Raw genomic sequence first — 14,642 nt, 5'->3', positions numbered from 1 at the left:
TCGAGTGGGAACAGCTGGCTTTCCCTCTGGTAGGCGATGTTTCAGTGACTCCGTTATTCATCTCAGGCCTGCCTGTCTCCCAGGCGCCCAGGCAGCTCCCGCCTCTCCGTGGGTCTCAGCCGGACAGAGCGGCGCATACTCAGGAACAGAGCGCCCAGTGCATCCAGAAAAGCACTGGAGATCCCTAAGAGTTCCTAGTGTGATTTCATCCTTAGGGAGTTAAGTGTTTTTGTTTGTTTGTTTTTAAATGTTTTATTTTATTTAAATATATTTTATTGATTTTTTACAGAGGGAGGGGAGAGGAATAGAGAGAAACATTGATGAGAAACAAACATCGGATCAGCTGCCTCTTGCACACTCCCTACTGGGGATGTGCCTGCAACCAAGGTACATGCCCCTGACGGAAATTGAAGGTGGGACCCTTGAGTCCCCAAGCTGAAACTCTATCCACTGAGCCAAACCGGTTAGGGCAGGGAGTTAAACGTTGCTCAATAATGATAATGTTGCCCTATAAGAGTCCTACTCCCTTCCCTTTTTCTTCCCCTCCTCTCCCCTCCCCTCCCCTCTCCGCCCCTCCCCTCCCCGCCCCTCCCCTCCTCTCCCCTCCCCTCCCTTCCTCTCCCCTTCCCTCCCCTTCCCCCCTAGCCAAGTGCTCTGAGATGATGGAGGTTTCATTTGCTTCCCAGAGGTCAGGATTCCACTGTGGTCAAGGTGACCCCGTTGGGGAAAGGCTGTGGATCAAGCCCACCCAGACCCTTCCTGCTGCAGATCTCAGACCTGCCCAGACTCCGGGGCAGGACAATCGTCAGGGATGGAGGAAGGGGCTGGCGTGGGGAGGGTGGGCGGCATAGAGCTCTGTGACTGACAGCCTAATGCTGGAAGCCCAGTGGCTGTGTGGTCTGTCATTGCAGCTCCTCCTTCTGGCTCAGCCAGTGGGGTCAGTGAGCAGCTGATGTTCGCTGCTGACCTTTTGGCCGATGGAGGGAAGGTCAAGGGAGGACAGTGTCAACTAGGACACCCAGGGGTCCAAGCATTCCTCGGAGCTCTGACCCTGGGTATTAAGACTAGTTTCTCCCTGGCTCTTGGGCGGCAGGTCAGCTTTCACCCTCGATTAGGAGGGCATTCAGGGAGATCAGAACCAATCTATTCTCAGGACCCAAACATGGGCAAATCCTGGCACTGGGTTGGGGCAGGGGGTGGAGATTAGGGGGCAGGAGGAAAGGGCTTAGCAGTTATGGGGGGGAAGTGGACCAGGGCCCAAGGATGCAGCTCCCAAGTGCCAGCAGAGGTGGGGGTGCCCGGTGATCAGCTGAGGGAGATGATCTAAATTAATCTTTGTAATCCCTGGACTCAAGACTCAGCCTCCCTCCTAATCCATCCCTCTCTCCGCGGCCCACGGAGGCTGCAGGGAAGCCCTGCTGACAGGCTCAGGAGGCCTGGGTGGGGGACCTTTGGGCTGAGAGTTTCCCAAACAAGAGTGAGTGGGAGCCGAAACCGGTTTGGCTCAGTGGATAAAGTGTTGGTCTGCGGACCAAAAGGTCCCAGGTTCGATTCCGGTCAAGGGCATGTACCTTGGCTGTGAGGACATCCCCAGTAGGGGGTGTGCAGGAGGCAGCTGATCGATGATTCTCTCTCATCGATGTTTCTGGCTCTCTATCTCTCTCCCTTCCTCTCTGTGAAAAATCAATAAAATATAATTTAAAAAAATAAAAAGAGTGAGTGGGAGGTCAGCCTCTCTGTGGGGCCTTGGGGAAGCCTGCACCCATCACACCCCAGGGACCCTTGCCCGCTGCCAGGGGAAATGTCCCCCCTGAGGCTGGGCGTTCAGGGGGCAGAGACCTGTCCCGCTGGCCTCTGGGTTCTGCCCCGTTGGTAGCACTTGGCAGTCGTGCTAACAATACAAACGATTTCCAGGCATTTTTGTGTGCTTAGCCTTGTGCAAGCACTTAATCTCACGGCACACCTGTGGTAGACACCACTTAGCAAATGTCTGAAATGCACGAATGAGTAAAAGTCAGGAGTTTGCGTGAAACCGGTTTGGCTCAGTGGATAGAGCGTCGGTCTGCGAACTGAAAGATCCCGGGTTCGATTCCGGTGAAGGGAATGTACCTTGGTTGGGGGCACATCCCCATGGGGTTGTGCAAGAGGCAGCTGATTGATGATCCTCTCTCATCGATGTTTCTAACTCTCTATCCCTCTCTCTTCCTCTCTGTAAAAAATTAATAATATATATATTTTTTTTACAAATCTCTAGTACAACAGATCTTCTGGTGAACCCTCATCCCTTGGCTTGAAGCAGAAACCCTAAGCTCGAAGAAACCTCCCTCTCGCCATCCCATCTAAGCAGGCTCCCTATGGACCAGTCCCTCTGGTGGATAAGCAGATAAGCAGGAGGAGTGGCCCCGCGTTAGAGGATGGATTGGCCAACATTCCTTGTACCCAGGGGGTAAAATTTCATTATCTCCCCCAGGAGTGTCTGGACCAGACAGTTAGTTGGCTCTGCTGACTAATCACGGCCAGAGAAAATGGCAACAGCTCATCCAGGCTAAAGCCAGAGTCTTTTTTGGGTAGCCATTCCCCAGCCTTAAAGTGGCTTATAAATAAAAGCACACCCAAGGCTTGTTCCATTACCTCAGCAGACATTCCCTGCATTGTTCATCCTGGGGGTGTGCCAGGGAGTGAGGTGGCTCCCGGCAAGGTTTCTGAGGGGGATTTCACTGAGGATGTTTCAGGGCTGAGGGCAGGGCTGGGCCCCAGCCAGTGCTTCCCTCTGGGGGTGCTGCTGGAATCTGAGGCAGCATCCTTCTTTGTGTGGCCTGTCTGGAGCAAGGTTCTGCCCACTAAATACCGGTAATCATTCCTCTGTCATGGTGTCAGCCATAACCCTCCCCACCACCTGTGGTGGTGCTGTTTCTGTTTTTCGCATCCATCTCCATCACGGAAAAGGAAACAGGTTCCTGAGTGGAGGAGCTGGGATTAAGAAAGAAAGAGACCAAGAGGCAGAAATAGATTCACCAAGCTGGGCGTTAGGTGGGCGCCATCCTCTTTGATAGCGACCCCCCAAGCCACGCAGCAGGTTTATTTATAGGGTCAAAGGAGCTTATTTGCATTCTTAACTAGGCCCTAGCATTACTGGATTTACATATCTAGACCTGCCCCTGCTGACACCTGGACAAAGGTACTCTGCCAGTGCCTCAGGCTCAGCTAACAATTTAAAGAATGTCCATGTGCCTTCTCAGGCGGCCCTCTACAACCACCATCACCACACACACACACACACACACACACACACACACGCACACACGCACACACGTGAGCACTTCCGGGTGTGGGCTTCTGGGGAGAGAGATGCTGCCCTGGTGGAAATCCCTTAGCATCAACCATATGCTCTCTTTCCAGGTTAAAATGACGGGGGCCTTGCTCTATGGGCAGTGGGACTTCAGGCCCAAATGACTTCTCTCTGCATTTAAATAGCCACAAATGACCAAAACCAATTTGGTGCAGTGGATAGAGCATCAGCCTGCAGACTGAAAGGTCCCAGGTTCAATTCCGGTCAAGGGCATGTACCTTGGTTGTAGGCACATCCCCAGTAGGAGGTGTGCAAGAGGCAGCTGATCAATGCTTCTCTCTCATTGGTGTTTTTCTCTATCCCTCTCCCTTCCTCTCTGTAAAAAAATCAATAAAATATACTTAAAAATAAAAAATAAAAATAAATAAAAAGCCACAAATGGAATTCTCTGGAGAGAATCTACTTCTGAGACTTTCCTCCCATCACGAGGGTAGCTTTTCGTCAGGCAAACCCTTGGATGGTTCCCCATTTTCATAAGAGTATGCCAACACTTTTCTTATCTCATCATTTATATGGAGAGCCCTATAGGTCAGAGGTTAACAGGCAACATTGTCACAGCACATCATCTCAAGCCACTGGGAGCACTTTAGCAAAGACAATGAAGAGACTGAAATTGTTAAAGATTTTGCTTACCTTCATTCAGTCATCAGCTCAAATGGAGGCTGTAGCCAAGAGACAAAGAGAAGGCCAGAGACTCAGAAGGGCAGCAACGGAAGAATTAGGAATGGAAGAAAGGTCATCAGAGCAAAGATGTGTCATTGGAGACTGAGGCTAAGATCATCTGCACCCTCTTATTCCAGTTACTATGTATCGATGTAAAAGCTGGATAGTAAAGATAGCTGATGGGGAAAAAAATGGATTCATTTGACATATGGGTTTGGAGAAAGGCCTGGGGAGGGGAGAGGAGTGGAGTGGAGGGAGTCAATAGGGGGATGAAAGGGAACATCTGTGACACTTTCAACAATAAAGATAAATTAAAAGAAAAAAGAAGCTGAAACCGGGTTGGCTCAGTGGATGGAGCGTCAGCCTGCGGACTGAAAGGTCCTGGGTTCGATTCCAGTCAGGGGCATGTACCTTGGTTGCGGGTGCATCCTCAGTGCAGGGTGTGCAAGAGGCAGCTGGTCGATGTTTCTCTCTCATTGACGTTTCTAACTCTCTATCCCTTTCATTTCCTCTCTGTGTAAAATAAATAAAATATATTTTTTAAAAAATCCATCACCGTACTAAATACAATAAAATAAATAAAAGAAAAGAAAAAAGAAGTATGGGATTGGAGGAGAGCTCCATAGATACCCTAGACCAGGGGTGGGGAATGTCCGGCCCATCGGACATGCAAAGGCTGAGATATCATTTGGTCTGGCCCTGCCAGGGCATTAGGGTTAATTAAATGTTTGACCAAATATCACAGGCTAATTTTTAGGTTGGTAATTTTGTATGGCCTGTGAGTGATGTTATAAATATCCACATGGCTCTTGGCAGAATAAAGACTCCCCACCTGCAGAAAGGGTTAGTCTAGAGCAAATTCAGCCTGAAGCTTCACTGGAGGCAAACATGAGAAAACGAAAGCTGTCCCACTTAGGGTACATCATGTTCTTTGGGAAAGACGATACTGGTAGGACCCAGCAGGAAAGAGGAAGATCAAACACAAGATGGACCGACTTCATCAAAGAAGCCACAGGCATGAGTCTGCAGGAGCGGACAGGGCATTGTGGACATTGCTCATTCATATGGTCTCTAGAAGTTGGAGCCACTCAACAGCATGTAATACATACATCAAACACACAGCAAAGCCCAGCCAGTGTGGCTCAATGGTTGAATGTCAACCTATGATTCAGGAGGTCATGATTTGATTCTTTTTAAAATATATATATATACATATTATTGATTTTTTACAGAGAGGAAGAGAGAGGGATAGAGAGTCAGAAACATCGATGAGAAACATCAATCAGCTGCATCCTGCACACTTCCCACTGGGGATGTGCCTGCAACCAAGGTACATGCCCTTGACCAAAATCAAACCTGGGATCCCTCAGGCCACAGGCTGACACACTATCCACTGAGCCAAACCTGTTAGGGCCATGGTTTGATTCTTGATCAGGGCACATACTCAATTCACAGTAGGGGGCCTGAAGGAGGCATCTGATCAATGATTCTCTCTCATCATTGATGTCTCTCTCTCTTCCTTTCCTTTCCTCTCTCTGAAATAAATAAAACATTTAAAAAACAAAAACAAAAACAAAACACAGCCAAGCCCTAACCGGTTTAGCTCAGTGGATAGAGCGTCGGCCTGCGGACTGAAGGGTCTTAGGTTTGATTCTGGTCAAGGGCATGTACCTTGGTTGTGGGCACATCCCCAATGGAGGGTGTGGAGGAGGCAGCTGATTGATGTTTCTCTGTCATCGATGTTTCTAACTCTCTCTCCCTCTCCCTTCCTCTCTGTAAAAAAATCAATAAGAAAAAAAAAAGCACAGCCAAAAGTGCTCTGGCAGAGTAACTCAGTTGGTTAAAGGGTCATCCCAATACACCTAGGTTGTATGTTCGATCTCTGGTCAGGGCACATACAAGAAGCAACCAATGAGTGCATATATAAGTGAAACAACAAATCAATGTTTCTCTCTCCCTCTCCCTCCCTTCTTCTCTCTCTTTCTCTTTCTCAAATCAATAACAAAAAAAGAAAACACAGCAAAACGTAGACACTAGTTGCCTCTGGAGAGGGGAACTGGGTGGCTGGGAAATAAACTTACTGTTCACCGTATATTCCTTTGTACTTGTTGAATTTTGAGCTCTGGACATATAATAATTCACTCAGGACAGAAATTAAATTATTACAAAGCTAAGCAGCGAGAGGCAATAGGGAGAATGGGGAGAAATGCATTTCAGAGAGCTGACATGTCCCCTGGAGCAGGGCAGCCCGGCGGCGCTGGTGTGGGCCCCATCCTGACGGTCCTGGCTTCTGTCCACTTCCACACGGTGCTCTGTGCCGAGTCCACATGGAGGGCGATCGTCAGTAGCTGACCTTCTCCTGTGGAACTGGTGTGTCTCCTCAGAAAAGCTGTTGAGGACACGGCTTATTTTATCACGCCAGCGTCTCCTTTGTGAAGTCCCCGAGGGGGCCTATGGTCTGTCATGCTCCCAAGAACAGTTGGTTTGCGTTTCCTTTTTGGACACTGCATTATGGAAATGAGCAGCTGCTGGGAAGCACTAATGTGGTCCATCCACAGGGGCCTCCCAGGGTGGTCACTTTCAGTTTCATTCCCGTCTCTTCAACTCTCCACCATTGTTCCTCTTCTTTTGCTCTGATGTTGGATGCATGATTTCCTGTTGTGTCCCCTATATTCCTGCAACCTCTCTTAAACTATTACTGGAAATAAACTATTCCTGGAATAGTAAGCTCCTAAAAAATAGAGAACTCTGAAACTCTTCAGAAAATAAGCTCTTTTTCTAGAACTTTTCCCTTCCTTCCTTCCTTCCTTCCTTCCTTCCTTCCTTCCTTCCTTCCTTCCTTCTTTCTTTCTTTCTTTCTTTCTTTCTTTCTTTCTTTCTTTCTTTCTTTCTTTCTTTCTTTCTTTCTTTCTTTCTTTCTTTCTTTCTTTCTTTCTTTCTTTCTGACAAAATGGAAAAGTCGTTTTTCCATTTAGTTCTGGGCATTTGTAACCCAGTGGTCCTCAGCCAGCAGGGAGGGAGCAGGAGTGATTTTGCCTCTCAGAGGACTTCTGTGTGTGGAGACATGTTTGGTTACTGTCAGATCGAGTGGGCGGAGGCCAGGGAGGCTGTGAAACATCCTGCAGTGAGCAGACAGCCCCGCGACAAAGAGCTGTCTGACCCAGCATGGCTGTGGTTGGGAACCCTGGTCTAGCCATACTTCATATGACCTTCTGTGAAGCATTAGTGTATTTTAATGTTCCTAACTTAATAATGTGACTTTAAATCTGAAAAGGACACTATGTATTTTAAATAGACTTAAAATGTCTCCTGCTTTTATATCACTACCCTCCTTCTTTACCCCATGCTTCCCTCCCCTACTCCATGGCTTCGATGACTCTGGAGATTTTTTGTCCCTTGCTTAGGTGCTAGTGAGACTCTGCTTATCTGCCCCTCTTAGCTGGGGCTAAGTTGCCCTTAACTTGGACCCTTTGCCTCTATTTATATTAATGAGAGAGAGACAGAGAGAGAGAGATCTGTAGTCCCACTTATTTATGCATTCATTGGTTGCTTCTTGTATGTGCATGGGCCAGAGATGGAACCCATTCAGAGATGGTGTATTGGGTTGACACTCTAACCAACTGGGACACCCTGCCAGGGCCTGTCCTTACTCTGAAGTGGGTGGAACAGGGTGAGAAGGGACTGTCGGGAAGGTGATGGGACAGGGGGAGGCCAAAGCGCAGCCACAGGTCCTGGACTGGGGGTAAGAAGGCCTGGGTCTTCCCACCACGTCACTTTGGGCAGAACCTAAGCCCAGGGGCTGCCCTGGCAGGCTCCTGTCAGAACCATTTGCAGAGGCGGGCAGCTCCGCAGAGCCCAGCAGACAGACCGCTGAGGCTGACTCACTGCATTCAACCAGGGCCATGTGTCCTGTCCAAACCCTGCCTCAGGGCTGGCCTCTGTCTGGCCCAGGTCCCAAAGGCCTGCCAGGGGAAGGGCTGTGCTGACTCAGACAATCTAGTGGAGGGACTTTGCAGTCCCCAGGCCCTTACTTAGCTGGGTCTCTGGCAGAGCCCCACCTGTGGGGAGTGTCTGAAGGGAGTGTGTGAAGAAATGTCAGTCTTTCAGAAGCGGCTGACAAGTCTCCAGCTAGCTTTTCCAGCTCAGCATTCCAGGGACATAGATTTTAGTCGTAAGGTGCGGCACCGTGGGAGTTTCGGATGGAAAGGCTGGTGTTGGTCCAGCTGCTTTAGCTTGGCGGGAGTCGAGCTCAAGCTCAAATCTCTGCTCAGTTTTCACCCAGCTCTCCCTTTTCCTGGGGTCCTTGGAGATGTTCCGTGAAGAGCTCAGCAATCAGCCTAGGGCAGTGGTTGGCAAACTGCGGCTCGAGAGCCACATGTGGCTCTTTGGCCCCTTGAGTGTGATCTTCTACAAAATACCACGGCCTGGGAGAGTCTATTTTGAAGAAGTGGCATTAGAAGAAGTTTAAGTTTAAAAAATTTGGCTCTCAAAAGAAATTTCAATTGTTGTACTGTTGACATTTGGCTCTGATGACTAATGAGTTTGCCTACCACTGGCCTAGGGTTTGAGGGGAGTTAGTATGTGGATTCGAAGGCTTCCCTCTCTGTGGCTCCTTTTCTGCAGGAAGCCCACCTCCCACTTTCTGTGGCTCTGGAGCCCCAGACTCTGTCCTTGGACTCTTCAAGCCAACAAAGGCTGTCCCTTGTCCTTTAGACAAAGGAGTGCCCTGGAAAAAACCCATTTCAATGCAGTTGGCTCCTTTCATTCACGTGTGGTGTCTTTTCGGTTTCTGCTGCTTTGGGCACTTTGCAGTGCTTTCAAGTCATTGTTTTGTACATTTTGTCCAGAGTTTATAATTCTTGCCCTTGTTGGGAGATTCATCAAAGATCTCCTGCTCTGCCATTACTGGCCATCTTCTCACTTTTAACTTACCTCTATGCAACGTGTGTCACTTTTATCCCTGCATCTATCGCTTGCTGAGGTGGGGAAGAGGATGCCGCCATCAGGGCTGAAGTGTCGTGTCGAGTGTAAGTGTAGGTGGAGCGTAGCACACTGGCATCCCTGGGGTGGGCTTCACAGAGGGGTCTTGGCCAGTTAGGCTGGGAAGGCTGGGCGGGACGTGGGTGAGCAGACGGGAGTAAAGACTGTGGCAGCTGGGACACTGCTGGGCTAAGGGCAGAGACAGGCATGAACGTGGTGTGAGGGACAGTGCTCCAACCAACCTCAGCCTGGCTGTTGGGGGGATGGGGAGGTAAGGGGTGGGGGTCTGATCAGGAAAGGTAGACTCTCCGGGCAGACTCAATGTGGAGAAACAGAGGCAGCGGATGCTTTCGACGGTACCCTTCCACGAGGGCTGTGCACTAAGGTGCTCCCAGGACATTCCCCATTCCCCGTCCCTCCCTGCAGCCCGAGGCTGGATCCAGGCTGGTCCAGAGCCTCAGGTCTCTGGAGAGGGAGACTTAGGGGCAACTTCCACCAAGGGGCAGATGGGATGCAGACACCTAAAAGGACGGGGTGGTGCCAGCAGCTAAACCGAGTGGGTGCCCTTGAGATGGCCAATCAAAGGGAAAATGAAAGCGTGGTAGAAGCCCTGGCTGGTGGGCTCAGTTGATTGGGCATTGTCCTGGGCACCGAAAGGTTGCCAGGGTTTCGGGCTCAATTGCCAGTGGAGAGTGTACAGGAGGCAGCCAATGGATGTTTCACTCTCCTATAAATAATTCTCTCTCTTTCCCTTCCCCTCTCTCTCTAAAAATCAATAAAAAAAATTTTTTTTAAAGTGATGTAAGTATCTTTACTAAATATGGGCCAGCATCTCCTAGGCTCCGTGAGCTGACTCTTGTTCATCCCAGTCCCCGGGATTGCATGTTCAGATTCTTTGAGCCCAATCTTTTATCCTCTGAAGGACACACAATCGGCTTTGGGGCTGCCAAAGAAGGTTTAGGTGGGGGTTTGGGGGGGTCTCTAATCCCAAACTTGGTCCTTAGGAGGCTTAGGATCAGCACTGACCATTCAGGGAACCCACAGTGGCTTTGCCGGATGGGTTCTTTGGCGAGTTGGGGGGAGGATAATCTATAAGAGGAATGAAAAGGGGTGGGGACATCCATGAGCAAAATGTCAGGGGAGGAGGAGTTTTATCTGTTCAAGAACATCTCCCCAGTGGGACCATGGGATGGGCCTCAGTACCACATCGCCCCGGTCTGGGCCTTCCACCTCCAGGCAGCCTTCATGGGCTTTGTGTTCTTCGCAGGGACCCCACTGAATGCCACGGTGCTGGTGGCCACCCTGCGCTACAAGAAGCTGAGGCAGCCCCTCAACTATATTCTGGTCAACGTGTCCCTGGGCGGCTTCCTCTTCTGCATCTTCTCCGTCTTCACCGTCTTCATTGCCAGCTGCCAGGGATACTTCGTCTTCGGCCGCCATGTTTGTGCTCTGGAGGCCTTCCTGGGCTCTACAGCAGGTACTGCAGGGGGAGGGGGCTGGGGGAGACAGAGGACACCGAGCTTGGATTGGAACCAGGGACCAGCCCGCCCACCCAGAGTGCATCCCAAAAGAGGCATCTAGGGGAGTCTGGTGCTCTTCTGCATATTGGAATACAAAGCCTAGACTAGAAATCTGACCCACTGCATCCCAAATTCTACCCCAACCCTTAGTCCAACCCTGTCTCCCCGCGCTTGCCCCACTCTGTATTCCCCTCCGCCTGCCAGACTGGGTGGGCTGTCTGACCCATTACTTTTGTGTCTTACCACAGGTCTGGTAACGGGCTGGTCGCTGGCCTTCCTGGCCTTTGAACGCTACATTGTCGTCTGTAAGCCCTTCGGCAGCTTCCGCTTCAGCTCCAGGCACGCCCTGATGGTGGTCCTCGCCACCTGGACCATTGGCATTGGCGTCTCCATCCCACCTTTCTTCGGCTGGAGCCGGTGAGAGCCCAGGGCAGTGATGCTGACATAGCTAGGAGCTGAGGCTGGTGTGGGTGGAAAGAGTTGTGTATAAGCTTTTTTTATCTCTAATTTTTAAAGAACTGGTGGAGCAGGTGAGAGGAAGGGCTGTGGGAGATAAGTCCTAAAGTTTACTCTTCAGTTCAAATTGCTATGCCCTTCGCTGGTGAGGGCAGAAAATCCTTCCTGCCCAGGCACTGGGCATCCTCTGGGTTCTACATGGAGCACCCACTCCAGGAATCTCAGCTCCCACTCCATGTTCTTGTGGGGGGCCCCGCAGTGAGCCAGTGCTGGCCAGTGGGTGAGTGTGTGATCCCTACAGGTTCATCCCCGAGGGCCTGCAGTGTTCCTGTGGCCCCGACTGGTACACCGTGGGCACCAAATATCGCAGCGAGTACTACACCTGGTTCCTCTTCATCTTCTGCTTCATTGTGCCTCTTTCCCTCATCTGCTTCTCCTACGCTCAGTTGCTGGGGGCCCTTAGAGCTGTGAGTGGCTTTTGTGAGGGTCAGGGGGCTCCAGGTGAGAGGGAAGAGTGGGGGGAGTGTTCTAGAACATATCTGGAAATGCCATAGCCAGGTAGAAGGGATTTCTAAAAGGAGAAAACAAAAATCCCTAGCCAGTTTTGCTCGGTGGTTAGAGCATTGGCTTGCAGACTGAAGGGTCCTGGGTTCAATTCTGGTCAAGGGCACGAACCTCAGTTGCAGGCTCCTCCCCAGACCAGGCCCTGGTTGGGGCTCATACAGCAGGCAACCAATCGATGTGTTTCTCTCACATTGATATTTCTGTCTCTCCCTCTCTCTAAAAATCAATGGAAAAATATCCTCAGGTGAGAACTAAAAAAATAATAATAATAAAATAAAAGCAAAGAAGGAAGTGGGGAGAGGCAGAATGATGAAAAGGAATGGAGACTAAGGTGGAGTCACCTCTGCTCAAATATAGGTGTCAGGACATGCATGTGACCCTCCCAGTGTCACAGAGCCTTCCTCCTTCCTCAAGGATCAGGAGCGCCATGGGGACTAGGCCAGAAACTGGGGCAGAAGAGAGGCCACTGGAGCAGGTGCCACCCCTGGTAAAAAACAAACAAACAAACAAACAAACCCTCTGGAGACCTGGGAGTTGAGGGCTGGGAGAAGAGGATGTGGTGTTCTCTGTGCTCCCCCCAGGTTGCAGCCCAGCAGCAGGAGTCGGCTTCCACCCAGAAGGCTGAGCGGGAGGTGAGCCGCATGGTGGTGGTGATGGTGGGGTCCTTTTGTCTCTGTTATGTGCCCTATGCTGCGCTGGCCATGTACATGGTCAACAACCGTAACCACGGGCTAGACTTGCGGCTTGTCACCATCCCTGCCTTCTTCTCCAAGAGCGCATGCGTCTACAACCCCATCATCTACTGCTTCATGAATAAGCAGGTAAAGTTCCTCATTTACATTCCTGGGAGACCCTAGTGCATAGGACCTGGTTCTTGTCACCAACGACTTTTAAGTCGGAGTGCCTTCGACTGCACTCAGAGGTGACCAGGGGAAGCCACAGACACCCTCAGTGGCCTAGGAAGGCCGTCGTGAGCACAGGGTGAAGGTGTGGTCATGGAGACAGTATCATAGGACCCTGGGAAGACAGAACCTGAGCCGTGAGAACCGAGTTGCTCCAAAGGACAGGATAAGTGAAAAGGTTTTCTGTTTTATTGGAAAACTGACAGTTCCTTTACATTCTAGTCCGTCCAATTGAGTTCTTAATCCTTTCTTGTCCAACTTCTAGCCCGCAGGAGCATGTGGGGAGCACAGAAATCATGTGCATAAAAATCTAAAGCAGCTTATCAGCTGAAGGTCCCAGGTGGCCTATCCCTCAATTCCTAAATCTAAGCTAAAAAAAAAAAAAAAAAAAAAAAAAAGCAACAAAAAAAATTAAGACAAATCTAGGAGAGTTCCTGTCTTGAGAATTGTCATTTTATTTCTTTAATTCCTGAGATAGATTCAAAACGAATGTGAAATCTGGATGGGGACAACTGGCAGTCCTTTCCCCATCGGAAGGACCTTGTAGGAGTGGGGGAGGGTGGGTGGGTGGACCTGCTCTAGGGCTGCTTCTGACAGTGCTTCCAGGAGGCAGGCTAGTTTTTTTTTTTTTTTTCCCCAACAGTGAGTTAGCCAGAATGTGTAGGATTATGCAGACAAGCAGCAAGAAGTCTTGGACTGGAGTCTAAGCAGTCTCAGGTCTGGGAAGATATACTCAAAGCCACCAGAGGAGATCCTGGCTGGGCATTAGACATTATTCAAGGCATTATTTGGGGATTTAAGAGAAATTTCTTCCCATAGTTCCTGATGTTATCTCCTCTGTGCTGGTCTGCCAAGGGGGCTATCTTCAATTCTGCCCTCTCTCTCCAGTTCCGGGCTTGCATGATGGAGATGGTGTGTGGGAAGTCCATGACAGATGAGTCTGACATGTCCGGCTCCCAGAAAACAGAAGTTTCCACTCTCTCTCCTAGCCAAGTGGGCCCCAGCTAGGGTGCCATATTGGACTATTTGAAGCAATTTGGATTTTACATTTAAGGAAATTTCTACTTTCTCTGCTAAAATCCAAACTACTAACCTTGCCGGAAACATATGGGAAGGGGAGTGGTGACCATTTTGGGGGATCGATTTTCCATTTTCCTATTATTTCCCTTCTTACCTACAAAGCAACTGTTCCAGCTGGGTCCATCTCAGAACACATCAAAGGCCTTTGCAGCAATCATGTTTCTACTAAGTGGCAAGATTCACAGCACTTGCAGACTCATCTCTAAATACTACAACACATCTATAAAGGAGTATGGTTGAGCTCTCAGTGTATGAGTAACAATTATCTCCCTTTTTAGTAACATTATTTCCCTCCTGGGGTTCTGTTCTGAGATGATACATTCTGAGAAAACACCTTAGAAATAAGAGAGATTTAAAAGACAAATAAAACCTTTAGTAAGTCCCAAATATGAGTTTGAACAAATTTTTTTAAAATATATTTATTGATTTTAAATAGAAAGGAATTGAGAGGGATAGTTAGAAATGTTGATGAGAGAGAAACATCAACCAGCTGCCTCTTGCACAACCCCCACTGGGAACATGCCCACAACCAAGGCATATGCCCTTGACCGGATTCGAACCCGGGACCTTTCAGTCCGCAGCCCGACATTCTATCCACTGAGCCAAACCGGTTTTGGCTGAACAAAATTCTTTATGTTACATGGTATATGCTAGCATGGCTTACTCGTGTTTCCTTTCCCTCTCCCCACTTATTTGGCTAAACATATATATTTATCTTAGGTGTATTTTACTAAAGTTAACAGTTTAATTCACTTTATGTTCTCAAAATAAAATTGCACATCTTGGTATCATTTATAAACCACACCAAAATGTTCAAAAAACTGTCTTACCTTATACTTTATACTTCCTTTTTGAAAAAAGATTCTTTTTGAAACAAAAATCAAGATAAATGTGTGTATTCAGGTGTGGCTTGTTTGGAGTCAGATACATAGGCAATGAGCAGTTATACGGCAAAGGGAAGAGAGGATTACAACTGCAGCGAGGACACCAGGCTTCAGGAACAGGAAGAAAAGAGTAGCCATTGGGAAGAAGTCAGTTTCTTCTTTGGTTGAGGAGGGTACATAAACCTTCCAGGAGAGCTCCTTCTCTGACATTTTAGAGCACTCAATTCTGAGCAAGCATTCTATT

The 14,642-nt window shown here is 49.1% G+C and overlaps 1 protein-coding gene across 1 annotated transcript; it reads left to right on the top strand.

Annotated features, from left to right (window-relative positions):
- The first annotated feature begins 10,018 nt into the window (after positions 1-10,018).
- On the top strand, positions 10,019-13,906 carry OPN1SW (opsin 1, short wave sensitive). The gene is made up of 5 exons (XM_036426345.1): positions 10,019-10,469; positions 10,761-10,929; positions 11,270-11,435; positions 12,114-12,353; positions 13,323-13,906. The coding sequence occupies exons 1-5, from the start codon at positions 10,115-10,117 to the stop codon at positions 13,440-13,442; spliced, it is 1,050 nt and encodes a 349-aa protein (XP_036282238.1). The 5' UTR covers positions 10,019-10,114; the 3' UTR covers positions 13,443-13,906.
- The last annotated feature ends 736 nt before the right edge of the window (positions 13,907-14,642 follow it).

The sequence above is a fragment of the Pipistrellus kuhlii genome, unplaced genomic scaffold (assembly GCF_014108245.1).
Source record: "Pipistrellus kuhlii isolate mPipKuh1 unplaced genomic scaffold, mPipKuh1.p scaffold_m20_p_10, whole genome shotgun sequence".
Lineage (NCBI taxonomy): Eukaryota > Metazoa > Chordata > Mammalia > Chiroptera > Vespertilionidae > Pipistrellus > Pipistrellus kuhlii.
Note: the sequence above shows the minus strand (reverse complement) of the source record. Positions and strands in the feature narration are given on the sequence as shown.

Bases quoted from the DNA above. Each gene is read 5' to 3' on its own strand.
- OPN1SW (XM_036426345.1), top strand. From the start codon at position 10,115: ATGAGCAAAATGTCAGGGGAGGAGGAGTTTTATCTGTTCAAGAACATC. The intron at 10,470-10,760 runs GTACTGCAGGGG...GTCTTACCACAG, and splicing joins CTTCCTGGGCTCTACAGCAG to GTCTGGTAACGGGCTGGTCG. The intron at 12,354-13,322 runs GTAAAGTTCCTC...CTCTCTCTCCAG, and splicing joins ACTGCTTCATGAATAAGCAG to TTCCGGGCTTGCATGATGGA.